Consider the following 14,197-nt stretch of genomic DNA (forward strand, 5'->3'; position numbering starts at 1 on the left):
CAGTTTGAGATTAGATTTTAATACCTTCTTAATGACAACACCAAGATCTAGTTATTGCTCTGTGTAACTAAGCCACTAACACAGATGCTAGAATACAACAACACTTACGCACTGTTGGGGTTTCCACTTTGGGAAGTGAGATTTTGGAAGCAACCAGGACAAAGCATGATACAGGGAGAGAATTTCTTCTTGCCAAACAATATATTCAGTCTACACAAGCACCATGATGGTATGGGCAAAGTGCCCTCCCTTGCATTGATTTCACAGAATTTCTCTAGATCCCTACAAATTGTAAAACTAAAGCAAAGGTATTGACATTGCTTATTAATTATTACGTTTTCTTTTAAACCTTAAACTCCCTTCTTAGCTCCATTTATTCCCAGGAATGACAGTCATATGGATGCAATCATGCTTCATGTTTCAGAACTATTTTATTTATTTATTTATTTATTTTGGAGAGGGACTGGTTGAACTAAGCTCTGAATGGCCTTGAAAGGAATTTGACTCCTCAATGTGAAACTTGCAGGACCCTCTAATGTTTGAAAACACATTGGCCAAATACAAAAGCAAATGCTGTGGGACACTGTAAACTCCCCAAAGAAGCTGAAGTCAGCTTGCCATTTGGGAATCACTGGTCAAGAAACTGAAGGGAAATGCTGCAAAAATTGGAAATGGATCCTCAAGCTCAAACTCTGTGCAGTGCAGAAAAAAAAAACAGCAAGCCAGGATCTGAATGGTTTGACAAAGGACACAACAAATTGTCCCTCTTACCATATGGCTAAAGATGTTGCCCTGGCAGAATTCAGTGTGTCAGACATGGGCCTCTAAAAAAGACCACTCTTACTACAATTTCAGTCCCATATTTGTTCCAGAACAGTTGAATAACCTTGTTTTTATTTACACTCCGCTGCTGATATTGCCATTATGTAATGCTCTAAACAAGCAAACAAGCTGGTGTGTGATTACTGCATGCCCTTTTTTACCATGCATTGATTTATTGCTATCTGATATACTAGTCCTATACTAAATCTTATTAGTAAATCACCAAAAGGTGATGTCTGGCTTAAAAGTTTCACAGAGGTAAGAGGCAGACCCAGTGTCAGAGCAATGTACAAATCATTTCATGCCAAGAATATCTGGCATTGTGTTTCGTTACCCAATAAAACTTCAGCATCTGTTCAGGTCTCCTGTTCTCTTCGTGCTGATCTTTGCTACGAGGAGAAGAAAATGACCAAACAGTAGATTTAATGGTCCATGTATCAGTGTCTCAAACACTATCTCTCCTTTTCTCCATGATCCCTGAAAGCACGGGTTCGGATCCCAGCAGACCTGACTTAGCCCTTTTCCTTTCCAGGAAAGATATAAAGCTGCAACTTTCTGTACACCGGCCAAATGAGAAACAGAAAACAAAGGGGAGAGAGGGCAAAGAAAAGCATTTATAAGGAAGTGAGAGGCTTTTCAGGAGGAAATAATGAAACAGGAAGATAATGTCAGAGGCAACAGCCACAGAGAAAACACTCAACAAGAGCAAAGCTAAGGAGAGGTGGGAAGAAAATGCTGATGAGAGACTGAGGGAAGGGAGAGCAGAATGAAACAGAAAGGAGTCTCAGCAAATTTCCATAATGTAACACTGATGAAGCCTTTTATGATTATAAAGAGGAATTTTCAGAAGTGTTCCCTTGCAGGAAGTTTGCATACTCATATTTTAATATCTCTCTTTTCATATCTCTCAACACTTTCCCAGCCTTGAGACATCACTTATGTGGTACCTTGTGGGACCTGGATACAGGTTGCTTCCATCAAGAGCTAGACAGAACCCTGAGCTGATTCTATATTTGTGTTGGATGCAAAACTGCAAAATGCCAATGAAAGTAATGAGATTCTGAGCCACCTCAAGAAAATCCAAATCCATGTGTCTGTACAGTCTTAAACACTTCCACAAATCTCAGCCTGCACCTTATGCAAGTCCAGTCTCAAACACTGACCAGCATGAAAACTATGCATTATTGCCATTTACAGCCACGAGGTGCTCTATACTCTCAGACTAGATACTTTTTATTTTCTCAGATTGAATTTATGGCTACAACATTTCCTGAGATAGATCTATACAACTATAAAAACTAAAAAGATTATAGCTGTCCCTGAAATAATCTTTGAAAGGTATAGACCATCACTCAGTACTCGTGTCAAAAAACAGACTGCCAGAGAAATCACGGTACAGCAGAGAGGAAGCTTTGGAGCTCCACAGAGTGATTTCACCAGACTTTTCCACCTGAAACACATTTCTCCTGTGCAGATGATTTGCAGAGCATAATTCCACCTCAGTCACCCCAGGAGGACTGGCACCAGTTGTCTATTCTCTCTGTGCCTTATGAAGCGACAAGAAATAATCTCTGATCTCTTCAGGGCCTCTGCTGCAGATCTCAGGGGGAGGACATTCCAGCGGATTCCCCTCAAAATTGCATGAGCAGTAATTGCATCCCCAGTCCAGGTTCACCAACTCCCCAAAGCTTGCTGGAAGGGCCTGTAAACAGTTGTTTCCCAGCCACAGAGTGTGCAGGTTCCTTAAAACACAGATATCCTCAGGCAGGCTCTCCAGGGAGTTGAAGAGCAACAGCAGCGTTTCCAGTTTCTCCAGATGCCGGATGCTGGAGGGGATGGTGCGGATTTTGTTGTCACTCAGGTCCAGAAAGGTGAGGCCCCTCAGCTGGCAGAGGGGTGCAGGCAGTTCAGCCAGGGCGTTGTTGGCCAGGTGGAGGCTGCGCAGCCTCTGAAGCGCTGCCATTTCAGGGGGCAGGGAGCTCAGGCGGTTGTTGCTCAGGGTGAGCCTTTCCAAGTGCCTCAGAGAGCCGATTTCGGCAGGAATGGCCTTCAGGTTGTTGGAGTCCATGTAAAGGAGGGTGAGGTTCTTCAGGCGGCTGATGTCTCGGGGGAGCAGCTCCAGGCGGTGCCTCAGGCAGCTCTCCCGTTCTGGGCTCATCTCCAGGACCTGCAGCTGGTCCAGGCCGAAGACCTGCTCAGGAACTGCTGCCAGCTCTCTGCCAGAGATCTTCAGTTTCTTCTTCCCTTCGTACTTTGGGTCGTGCTCTGTAAGGTACCTCCACAGTGGGTCAGGACCCGTAGGGGCACATCTGAAGGAGGCATCTGCGTTCATTCTTCCACCAGAAAGAAATGTAGCTGGCCGAACTAAGCCCAGGAGGGTGACAGACAATTTGTTGCATGCACCACGGGCAACTGCTGAGGTTCTCAGTTGATCAAGGCCCTCTGTCAGCTTTCCTCTCTGCCAGGCATGTAACAACACACATGCGGAGTGTTTGGGTTGCTCAGAGACATCCCACTGAGCAAACATTTGCCCTTCTTGCTCGGTCAGGTGTTTCCCTCCCGGCACTGCAGCGTACACAAAACCCAGTTCCCGGGCTGCGAATATTTCCTCTCAGTGCTTTCAGCTGGTGGCAAGTGTCTGCTGGTGCTTAGAAAGTGAAACAGCAGTGCTGTGCCTGTGCTTGTCAGCAGTTTGGTTCAAAGCATTTTTTGTTTGTAGCGCTGTCCTGGTGGGTGCACCTAAGATGTTTGTCTGAAGAATTTACATTGGTCATTCCCAGGGGATTGCAATGGAAGCAGCAAGGCTGGGTAGATAAAGCACATGGTAAATGGGACAAGGAGACAGACTCATAGCTGGTGGCTCGGGAGATGGCAGCCAGGAACAAGCCCTGCCCTCCAGGACAGCTTTTGCCTTTAACATTAACCAAACACAATAAAGCATCAGTTTTGAAATCTGGAAGTCATCCTCTCTCCTGCTGAGCACATGAACCTCTGCACCATAGAGATAGGGTATTTCTTGTGCTGCACTTATTCTGGCATATTTAAAAACTTTTTTTTTTTTTTTTTTTATTATTCCTTACTGCATGGTTTTGTAATAGATGAAAAATACCAGGTTTATCCTAAGTCACTCAGCACAGCATGCAACACAGAGAGCAGGGCATTTTCCCACAAGGACACAGTTGTGGGTTTGAAGCCTCAGGCTGAGAAAGCTACCTCTTTTATTTCATCCTCTAATCCTTAAGGTTTTCAGCTAAAAAATGCTTAGAACGACCATGTCAGATGCTTTTCTTGTGGAAAAAGAGGTTGTGGAGGGGTCTCCACAATCTCCCACTGAGTATTAAAGGCAGAAGACGTGTTGTAAGTGCAGTGTGAACAGGTCTACCAGGTCAGGTCTTGTGGACAGTGAATGCATGGGTTCCTATTCCCCACTCCAGATCCGATGTCCTCAGCCCTGGATGGTGCTGAGTTTGCAGGGAACCTGTCTCCCAACACCAGCTTGCACAGATGTGTGGAGAGTGTTGGGAGCCTGCTAGCCAGAAGATGCTGACTAGAGGATTTGGGGATTATAGGTGAATACCAATACCATTTCTGAATTTACAATTTAGGTTCTCCTGTTTCCTATTGGATTTTGCCCTCAGATACAGATTTTAAGAGTTGTTGCATACTGACTGTTATCCTCAACTTGGACTGACTGCAAATACCCTAGCCCTATTGAAATCAAGCTCTGAATTTCTGATTCACCTGTAAGAGAAAACTACCTCCTCCCTGGTATCCATCAGTGCTATGGGGTTCCTTTTGCATCATAAACTCCTAGGATGACAATGGCTTCCTGATGGGGACCATGCGAGCTGCTGAGCTGGGACTATCACAATTTGGTGAACGATGGTGTGAGCAGATCCTGGGGACACGGAATGGTTACTCTTGTCGTTTGGGTCACTGCTAATGTCAATGGGATCTGAATCACAGAATCACAGAATTGAAGGGGTTGGAAGGGACCTTGGAAGATCATCGGGTCCAACCCCCCATGAAGGTTATAGCATGAAGGTTATAGCAGCTTCATCAAGAAGGGGTGGACATTTTACATTAAAAAAAAAAATATTCATCAGAGGAAGTCTAATAGCTGTTTATAAGTAAGACTGTGTATAATAACTTGGAAATATATTAATATATCAGAGATGAATATAGCAGCCAAGGAAAAGTGAAAATTTTTTTTTTCACTTGCAAGGGAAAGTTGCTGACTAGAAATGACAGACTTTACAATTAACCATAAAAATAAGACTCCCATCAAAAAACTGCTGAAGAATTTACTGCAATGAGAGTCATTTCAGACTTGAACAAAAGCCATCCCCATTACTACAGGAAAAAAATGGTTTTTATATATTAGCTTTGTCTGTGCTGTGAAATAAACTGAATTGCTGTACATGCCACCTTCTGCTTAAACAGATTTCTCTCTCCACATCAAAACCCGAGACTTTCAGATAGAACCTCATGCTGAACCAAAGCTTAGAGAGAGGTTTTTCTGATGCTGGGCACTGTTCTCCCTACTGCACTTTTTCCTCCAGGGGTCTGACCCTGGGCATTCCTTTACCAAGGTGCCAGGTTCTTTTCTGCTCCATCTCGCAGGCCATCCTTCCTCCTAATGCTGTCTCATCAGGAATGTCAGTGTATGATTAATGTCCCTCAGTCAAATTGTTCCCTTGTGCTTTCTCCATACAGTTCATGATCCAAAAAATAAAATAACAAGAAGCCCATATTGTCAACATATGATCCCCCTCAGAGACTCAGCATATTGTTTTCATTTTTAATTTAGACTAACTTTAATGACAATATTGCAGAGTCTTGAATCAAGGTACATGAGGAATTCAGACTTTAGCCTATAAATCTGCTTTGTAATGCAACTCAGACAAGCACAGTCTCCTGTTCATACTCTCTTCAGGCTTTTCCAACTGGTTGTTTTCATTTCACAAGTCAGAACACAAAAATCTGGTTGTGACTTCTAGGTATAAACAAAACAATGAAGCTAAGCAGGCTTTTCTTAATTCAACCTCACTAGTTACAAGGTGTTGAAATGAAAGCCCAGACACTGATGAACTCTATGATAAGTACCATGCTTGGGATGTAGGAGGCAGTTGTGTGCCTGATGTAAAGACTCCCCCAGCAGAGCTGGCTCTGGAGGAACCACACCAAAGACCCCTGATGGTCTCTGCTGGATGCTCACCCCTGTGTAGGGCTGCAGATCAGGGCAAGAGCCTGATTTTACCCCCACTGCTGGTTCTGTTCTTGTACCCTGCCACAAAGTAGCAGACTTCATGCTCAGCAGAACTGATCTGATCTCACAGAGAATGAAATAGATGGTAGTGGATGTCTGCAGATATTTAAAGGACTTTTTTCCTGTTTTTTGCTGGCAAAAGGACAATACAGGTTCATGCCATAACCTTGTCCCACTCCCCCTGAGATGCTTGACAGTCATTCCCATAGCACCCAACACCTCATCACTTGTAACAGCTATCCCCACACCAGCTCAGTGGAAATATGAGTCAGGAAAGGTAGAGGATAAATAGCTGTCAGAAACTCTTCTTTCATGAACACCTTGTTAATCCAGGCAACACAACTCAGAGTGCTTCAGCTGACTACTTTAGGGTGGGCTAAATCACCCTCTCACATTAGAGACATCAAAATGCAGGTGCCGCAGCCTGATTCTGAATCTCACCGTGAAAGACTGAGTATGGGATTTAGGTACCTAGATACAAGCATCTCACATCATTTGAGGTACTCCGTAATCTCCCTCAGGGATGCCTACTGCAGATCTAGGACATCCCTTGTGGTACCCAGCCATGCATAGGCATCAAGTCCTGCTCCAGAAGCTGCCAAAACACAGACTGAAGCAGGGCAAGGCTTGGAAAGTTTCCACTTTAAAAGACTAAACCATCAGTAAATGCTATTTTTTTTTAAATTGTTCATAATTTGAAAGCTGTGTTTATCTCCCAGATGGTTTTGCACTCAGAGTAAAGACCTTGGGCTTAGCTGCTGCAGAATTTTTATTGCATCTCTGGAAAAACACACACGTTTGTTTTTGTCCTGGGCAGCGTAGTCTTGCTTTGATTACACATTTCCAAATAAATATGTGGAACGGAGTTCAACCTGAGACAGTTTAATTATCCCATATTAACAAGAAGAGGTGTGAAAAGGACAGCTCAAGAAAGCAGCATCAGAAGGCTGTCATGAGAGAAGCCTCTCCAAAGACAGTGAAGAAGAAAATAGTACATTCCTTGCTAGAACTCCAAGAAGAAGCTAATTAAAAGCAGTTTAGAATGCAAGTATAAATTGTTAAATAATGTAACATGCAAAATTATTTTCCCCAAATGAGTAGTTTTTTGTTTTTGTTTTTGTTTTAAACTTTAGATTATTTACTTGACAGGCAAAATATGTAATGGAATAATGGTCTGTTTGCTATAATTGCAATAATTTACATATTTATTTTAAAAAAGAAAAACTCCCAGTAACATCAAAAAAAAAAATGCATGTATCATTAACACCTTTGTAATATGTAGAAAATGCATTAGGGAGACAGACAGTGTGATTTTAACAGTACGTCCTCTCTTACCACAGGGCCAGCGAAAAGAAATCCAACAGTAATAAAAGTGGATCCTTGGATTTCAGTCTCAGATTCACTGAATGGACTCTGCTGTGATGTACCAAACACTTTGTTTCAGAGCCAGGAACACTGAGAGGCAAAAGCCACATCCCCATCTTGTACAGGAGTGGTTAGGGAAGCAGCCACAAGCACCATCTCCTCCCTGTCTGCCACCTCATGCATCCAAGGCTGCCTTGCAAGGTGTTGAACAGAAAAAACATGCCCGCCTGTCACCTTCCTGCACACACAGGCACCTGCTCAGGCACACAGGCATCTGCATTTTTTGGAGGGCAGCTTCTGACCATGCCCAGGGCTGTACTCGGGCATTTAATTGTCTGCCCAGATGGCAGATTTAATTTGGAACGAAATCTCAGGCCACCTTTCCAAAGACTGCAAATACCCACAAGCAGACTGAGGCAAAAACTGGTGCAGCTTTTTCTGCTTGAGTCTGTAGGGCAGGAACCCTGCACAGACATTTATCTTACTTATTTATTTGTTTATTTATTTATTTTCAGTTGACTTTAGGCACAGTCACACAGGACTTGCTTCTGTTGGAGCAGCAGCTACAGAAACCTCCCTTTGATGTCTATGCCCATAGCACCTGCGTGGCTAATCTGGGTCTACAGCATGTGTCTCATGCTCCTCACTACCAACAGATTGTGCTTGGTAAATGCCATTTAACGGGCTGGAGAGACAACGAGGTTTAAGAAGAAACATGGAAATGGCATCCACTAAATTTAGAGTACAAAAGCAAAGCTGTCTCTGGGAATGGACTGAATAGACAACCACAAAGTAGGGAATATGATAGAGCAAAGGAAGTTAGGCTGGGTCCCTTTTTCAGGGTGGAGAAATCGCACAGCTCTAGTCTGTGACTAGCCCATGCAGTTCTTCTAATTGCTATTGAAGGTGCAGGTGTGCCTCACTTTTGCTAACACAGACTCCTGGCAATGACTCTAAAAGACTTACAGATGAAAAAAGTTGTCTGAAAAAAAAAGCAGCCCCCCAAAACAAAACAAAAAAAAAAAAAAAGAAACAAAACAAAACAAAACTGAAACAAAACAACAAAAGAAAACAACTATAAAGCAAAAACAAACAAACAAACCCACAAAGAAACAAAACAACAAGATCTCCTTTATCTAATTATACAGTCTTGGAAGGGTGAAAGACCCTGACATTTGCTTAACAGAATATCATTATGTATTTAGCCTTCACATGGTATGTTTGAATGTACTGAAGTATATGTCATGCATGGCACATATAAACATATACGATACAGAGTCTGACGAGTTACCATCAGGACAGGAACTAAATGTCACATTAATATGGCAGAGTTAACATGCATGACCTCCATAAAACCTGTTCATTGTCATATTTATTCAAAATAATGGCTGGTGCTATATTGGGAGACATCTCTTGAGTAGGAAGCCTGTTGTACCTCCCCACTGGAGGGATGAAAACTGGACTAGGAAAAATGATGCTGTTAAATACGATGTGATCAAAATGCTTGCCTAATACTGAAATATAGCGAGCTGGCTTAAGATGCAGTACAGCAACATATACTATTGAGAGTTACTAAAAAGCAGTGAGCTTTTCACTTCATGATATTTTCACTTTGATTGGTCTTTCCATAGCAAGAATTACAGTAAAATCAAATCAAAGAGATTATTTGCATAGGAAATAGCAAAAATATCACCACTGAGATCTAAAAGGGAAAGACTTTGTTTAACCCTGGCAGTGAACATGCTATTTAATTTCATTTTTCAGTAAAGCAGAGGCAAATTTTATCTGCTGCAGGGTAAGGAAAAGACTCCAAGTCTGGCAAATAGCTAGCTCTGGGCTTTAGCCAGTGTCTGATTCTGGGAGGGTTGTAGACAGCTGTGGTTTCTGGTTGGCTTAGCCAGCTTGGAAGCACTGTGCCATGTGGAGAACACGCCAGGTCAGGGGGCCTGCATTTCTGTCTGCAAAAGACCTGATGAGATTTCTAAACAGATTCAGCACTTAGTGCCTGTATCAGGTTCATTACTCTGATCCTTCAGTACAAACTGCTTTGTTCAGAAGAGTTTTGGAAATGCAGCTCCTTTGCTGGTACACATCTCTGAGTTCATCATTCAGATCCACACCATTGTGTATGGGCAAGTCTCAGAGGGTTAGACCAAAATGACCAATTATAAAGGCATTCTCAGACTCTTTCCCTTATTATCTCTTTATTTAAGATTTTGAAAATGAGCTGATAAGGAAAAAGGACCCATGTCTGAGTTTTGGCTTTCACTCTCAAACACAATTTTCTCTGGGTTTCTGAATACCAATTTGATCTGACCTTTTCATTAGAGATCAACACTCTCCTAGACCAGCCTGTAATCTCTCACCTGCCTTCTAAGACACAACCCTGCCAACTTATTGTCATGGTGGATCATTCAAAGCAGTGAAGTTGGGTTGTGCTTGGCTTCCTGAGATTTTTAATATCAGAAGATGTTCTGTGCTTCACTGGCAAATTTCTTGGGTGACGCAGCGGTAGGGAATTATGTGTGCACTGACAATGAAAAGCGGATTTGGCAACCCTGAGCTGATGGAGGACAGCATCACGGCTTTTTGCAGAGGCATCTCCCTGGCAGAAGGAAGATAAGCTTCCAAGGAACACATTGCCTGTCCGTAAGTGTCTGTCCACTGTGAGCTGAGTATATTGGAGCCATCTTACCCAGCTTTGGCATGGGTAAGATGTCTTGCCCTCCTCCTCTCCATGTAGATGGCAGCTAGCACCAATAATCCTGCAGTCAGACTGTCTCACAGTTAATGCCCTGGCTGCACAGTGCAGGATTTGATTTCAGTTTCAAAGGTGAGAGGTAAAGCTTTGGAAAGAATTAACATCATAAAAAAAAAAAAAAAAAAAAAAAAAAAAAAGTGGTATCTGAATTGTTTTGCATAAACAGCTACACAATGCATCCATGTCGTATGTTCTTCAAAAGAGAAAAAAACACTTATTTTTAATGTTTTAATATGCCCTGGTGTTAGAGAAAACAAGAACAAATTCACATATCACATCAAAGATAATAATAATAATAATAATTAATAAAAATAATCTGACCGACCGGCAGCATTTGTTGGCTTTAGAGGGCCTCCCATGAAAGAAACACAGTCGAAGACATCCGAGAGCTCTTGGCAGGCTTGATGAATTCAAGTTTTAAAAACAAGTCTGGGGATGCTCCCTGCATGCTAGGGCCCTTTGACATTGGCGGGCCTGGCAGCCAGGCTTGCATAGTAAGCGCACTGAGTGGGGTCACACTGTCCATTGGCTCCTGGAGGTCCCTGTGGGCCCATGAGACCAGGCACCCCAGCTTCACCTTGAGGGCCAGGTGGTCCTGGCATCCCATCTTTGGCATAGCCAGGCTCCCCTGGGAGGCCTAAAATAAAAACACAATGCCCTTGGTGAGTGGCACCCTTAGGGTACCATACTCAGCAGTGCAACATCACAGGAGACTGCGGTACTCCCACATGGGATGCAGGCATCAGCCTCTACAGTTTTGGGTCTGGTTGGCACTTATCTACAAGGTTATGGCAAACATGGATCCTCTGAATGCAAGATTTCCACCCTGTATGCACAACTCTACTATGCTTTCACAAATGTAGAGTTTCCACATTGTAGAGTTTCCATATAGTAGAGTTTCCACATTGTTATGCTTCAACAACATGGGTTGTTGAAAAAAGTGAAAAGTGGACAGATGTTGAAAAGTGGCCAGATGTGATGCTAGTGTTAGGTTTCTTCCCTTTGGGCCACTGGCTACAGAAACTGTGTATGCTGTTATTTATGTTATCTTGATAGTTTATCTAATGTTGAAGAGCCCTTGTCTTCGTGACTGTTCTGAGTGATGTTCTGTGGCGCTTTCTGAATAAACATACCTGGAATTCCTGGAGGACCTATTTCACCTCGTTGGCCAATGCCAGTATCTCCTTTCTCACCCTTTGCTCCTCTTTCTCCTGTAGAGAGGGGAAAAAAGCAACAACAATAAATCTATAAGCATTACCTGCAGATGTAAATAATACTACCACAGGTCTTCCATTCACACCAATGCCAATATATTTGCTAAAAAGCTGTTCCTAATTATGGTCACTCCTCTGAGATGGGGCATAAGGAGGAATGAAGACCTGAACCACTCCAATTCTGATCAGAGGTAGAACACACACTCTGCAATTGCTGGCCACATTCACGAAATCTGCTTTAGAAGACTGAGCCTGCTTCTAACATGACTTCTAAGTGCCACTTAGAGGCTACTAACAGGAGAGGTGAATACCAAAGTTGTTAAGCAAGTCCACTTACTACTTGTATCACTGAAACATCTCAGTAAGTCTGCCCAAGGCAAAGTAAGACCATGATACAAACTTAGACACTAGAAAATTGGAGGATACTCAAATATCTGGCAAGTTATGGGATGACTGTATTTAAAAATAAATAAATAAAAGGCTTTCAGAAAATACGACTCTTAGGGAAACAGTTTAACCAATTTGAAGCATGAACATCCACAGCATCCATGGGCATCCACAGCTTCTCTGGGCAACCTGTGCCAGTGCCTCACCACCCTCTGAGTAAAGAATTTCTTCCTAAAAGTAATCAAAATCTGCTCTTTTTTAGTTTAAAAAAATTACTCCTTGTCCTATTTAAAACCATTACTTGTCCTATCAATGTCCTATCATTTCCTAGCTCTTCACCAGAGCTGCTTGTCACTCACCACCTCAGATATACTCCTGCTACCCAGTGCCTACTCTGAAGAACACACGGTAGACACATCCCTTTATTGGAATTCCTGAACGTATCAAGGTTTGCTCACCTTTGGGGCCAATGGGGCCAGGTAGCCCTTCAGACCCAGTCTGTCCAGGCCGGCCAGGCTCTCCCGGAGGGCCGGGTCTTCCTGGTAGTCCTTCTTTCCCAGGGGGACCAGGAGGTCCTGGTCTGCCATGGGATGCTTTTACATGTGCAGGCTGTATCTGAGCCAAGAGATAGGCTAACTTTGCTGTGAAGAGAGAGGAATGAATGGGTTTGTTAGACCAGAAGGTCAGTGCTCCAAGACATGAGAGCCAGAAACAGTGTCCAGTAAAAGAGTGTCCAGAAACAGAGTCCAGTAAAGTCCATGTGTTGTCACAGGGATTATGTGTTATCCCCACATAATCCTTCCCTGCTAGCAGTGTTGGTGCCTCACTGGACCTTTCTAGATGATTTGAACATTATTTTCTCCATAGCTTCAATCCTCTCCTGAATTTCATGCTGAATCCTAAACACTTCTCTCTGTTCCTTGTGCACCAGGGATCTGAAACATCATTTCCTTTAATTGTACAGTTGGTGGACTTCTGTAGAACTGTGATCATTGCTGATCTGAAAATAAGAGCCTGTCTGTATTGCTTCTGCTACCCAGTGAGATGTTACATGGCTGCTCTGTAGGGAGAAAGCTTTCTTTTCTTGTTCTGGGCTGTTGTACATGTGGAGTGAAAGCCAATGTACCCATCTCTGCCTGTGAAGTCAGAAACTGTGACTAAGGCAGCTCCCTGTGTCAGCATGTTCTCTGATTTCCATGCAGGCACATTGCTTGTGGCTTCCAGATTCAAACCCTAAGCAGCCTTGAGGGCTCTTAAGACATACTTAGCATCACAAAAACATCCTACAGAATGAAGGGAAAAGGGTTTTCTATGTTGACTTCAATGACGCAAAATCTTGACTGCTTTTAGGCTGCAGTGGAAATCGAAGTCTGAGAGCATGTAAATAAACTCCTTCAAATAAATCACCTCATTTCACCACGATCTCTGGAGTGGAGGAAAATTCCCATGGATATGTTTCAGCTGCTCCAAGAGCTGTGTGAGGAGAAGCGCTACAGCTCTGCAGTTCACTGTCAGTAGTGGTCTGCAATTCATATATTTTGAGAGAAACAGCAGCCTAGATTCACCCTGCACCCTCTCCTCATACTGGTGGGTATTGAGTGTCACAACCAGAAATCAGGAACGTTTCTCCTCCAGCTGGAACCTCAAAGCAAGTTTACCAGGGCCCATAGTCCCTCTGTGGGCTTCTACTCTGCTTACTTTCACTTCCAAGGCCCCGAATGAATGTTCTAATTTGTGTCTTCTTTATTCCCTACCATCTGAGCCCAGGCATCTGCAGGAATGATTCTAAAACAAAGCTGTGTTGGGAGCAAAAGCCACAATGTGATTAGCACAGGCAATGTCCTTAGGCTGAAGAGGGGAGAAAAGCCCCTGCAATGGGAACATCAAGCCTGGGGAATGGTAAAGCTTGCTCAGCACGTTTCATTTTACACATACCTGCCTTCCAGGCAAGCTTGTTGCAACATCACCTCCCAAAAGCAGAAGAGGTTCAGGTGCCAGTTATAGCACTGCAGCTATGGGAAGTGTGTTTGATGCACTCAGATCTATCTGTTGGCTTCTCAGAGCTGATTACTTACCATCTAGCTGCTTAGCTAATTCCTCTTGGACGAGTCTTCTCAAAGTCTCTAGAGATGGAGGATCCCCCTAGGGAGTAATAATCACAGTAATAATAAGACATACTAATCACAGCCAGGAGATGTGCAAATGAAACTTTTGATGAAAGGCTTAGAGGGTTGCATTTCTCCACCTAGTGCATATGCAGGGCTGCAGGGACTGCCTGGAAGAAGAACATAAAGGGACTCAGAACATCCACAGTTCCCACCTGGCTGTCAAGGTGTAAGCAGGGAGCCTGATCAGAGGACACAGTTGCTCTCTTTCCTC

The 14,197-nt window shown here is 43.3% G+C and overlaps 2 protein-coding genes across 2 annotated transcripts in view; both read right to left on the reverse strand.

Moving 5' to 3' along the window:
- Window positions 1-2,353: 2,353 nt before the first annotated feature.
- Window positions 2,354-3,154, reverse strand: LOC116485676 (leucine-rich repeat-containing protein 30-like). Its single transcript, XM_032181165.1, has one exon. The coding sequence runs from the start codon at window positions 3,152-3,154 to the stop codon at window positions 2,354-2,356; it is 801 nt and encodes a 266-aa protein (XP_032037056.1).
- A 7,512-nt stretch (window positions 3,155-10,666) lies between these two features.
- The window catches only part of COL22A1 (collagen type XXII alpha 1 chain), a 128,870-nt gene continuing 125,339 nt past the window's right edge, over window positions 10,667-14,197 (reverse strand). Inside the window, exons 57-60 of the mRNA XM_032181166.1 lie at window positions 13,894-13,960; window positions 12,277-12,459; window positions 11,351-11,428; window positions 10,667-10,854 (exon numbers count right to left, since the gene is read on the reverse strand). Coding sequence (XP_032037057.1) covers window positions 10,667-10,854; window positions 11,351-11,428; window positions 12,277-12,459; window positions 13,894-13,960 — 516 coding nt within the window. The remainder of the gene's footprint in view (window positions 10,855-11,350; window positions 11,429-12,276; window positions 12,460-13,893; window positions 13,961-14,197) is intronic.

The sequence above is a fragment of the Aythya fuligula genome, chromosome 2 (assembly GCF_009819795.1).
Source record: "Aythya fuligula isolate bAytFul2 chromosome 2, bAytFul2.pri, whole genome shotgun sequence".
NCBI classification, from domain to species: domain Eukaryota; kingdom Metazoa; phylum Chordata; class Aves; order Anseriformes; family Anatidae; genus Aythya; species Aythya fuligula.

Coding starts and splice junctions, on each gene's coding strand:
- LOC116485676 (XM_032181165.1), bottom strand. CDS start 3,154: ATGAACGCAGATGCCTCCTTCAGATGTGCCCCTACGGGTCCTGACCCA.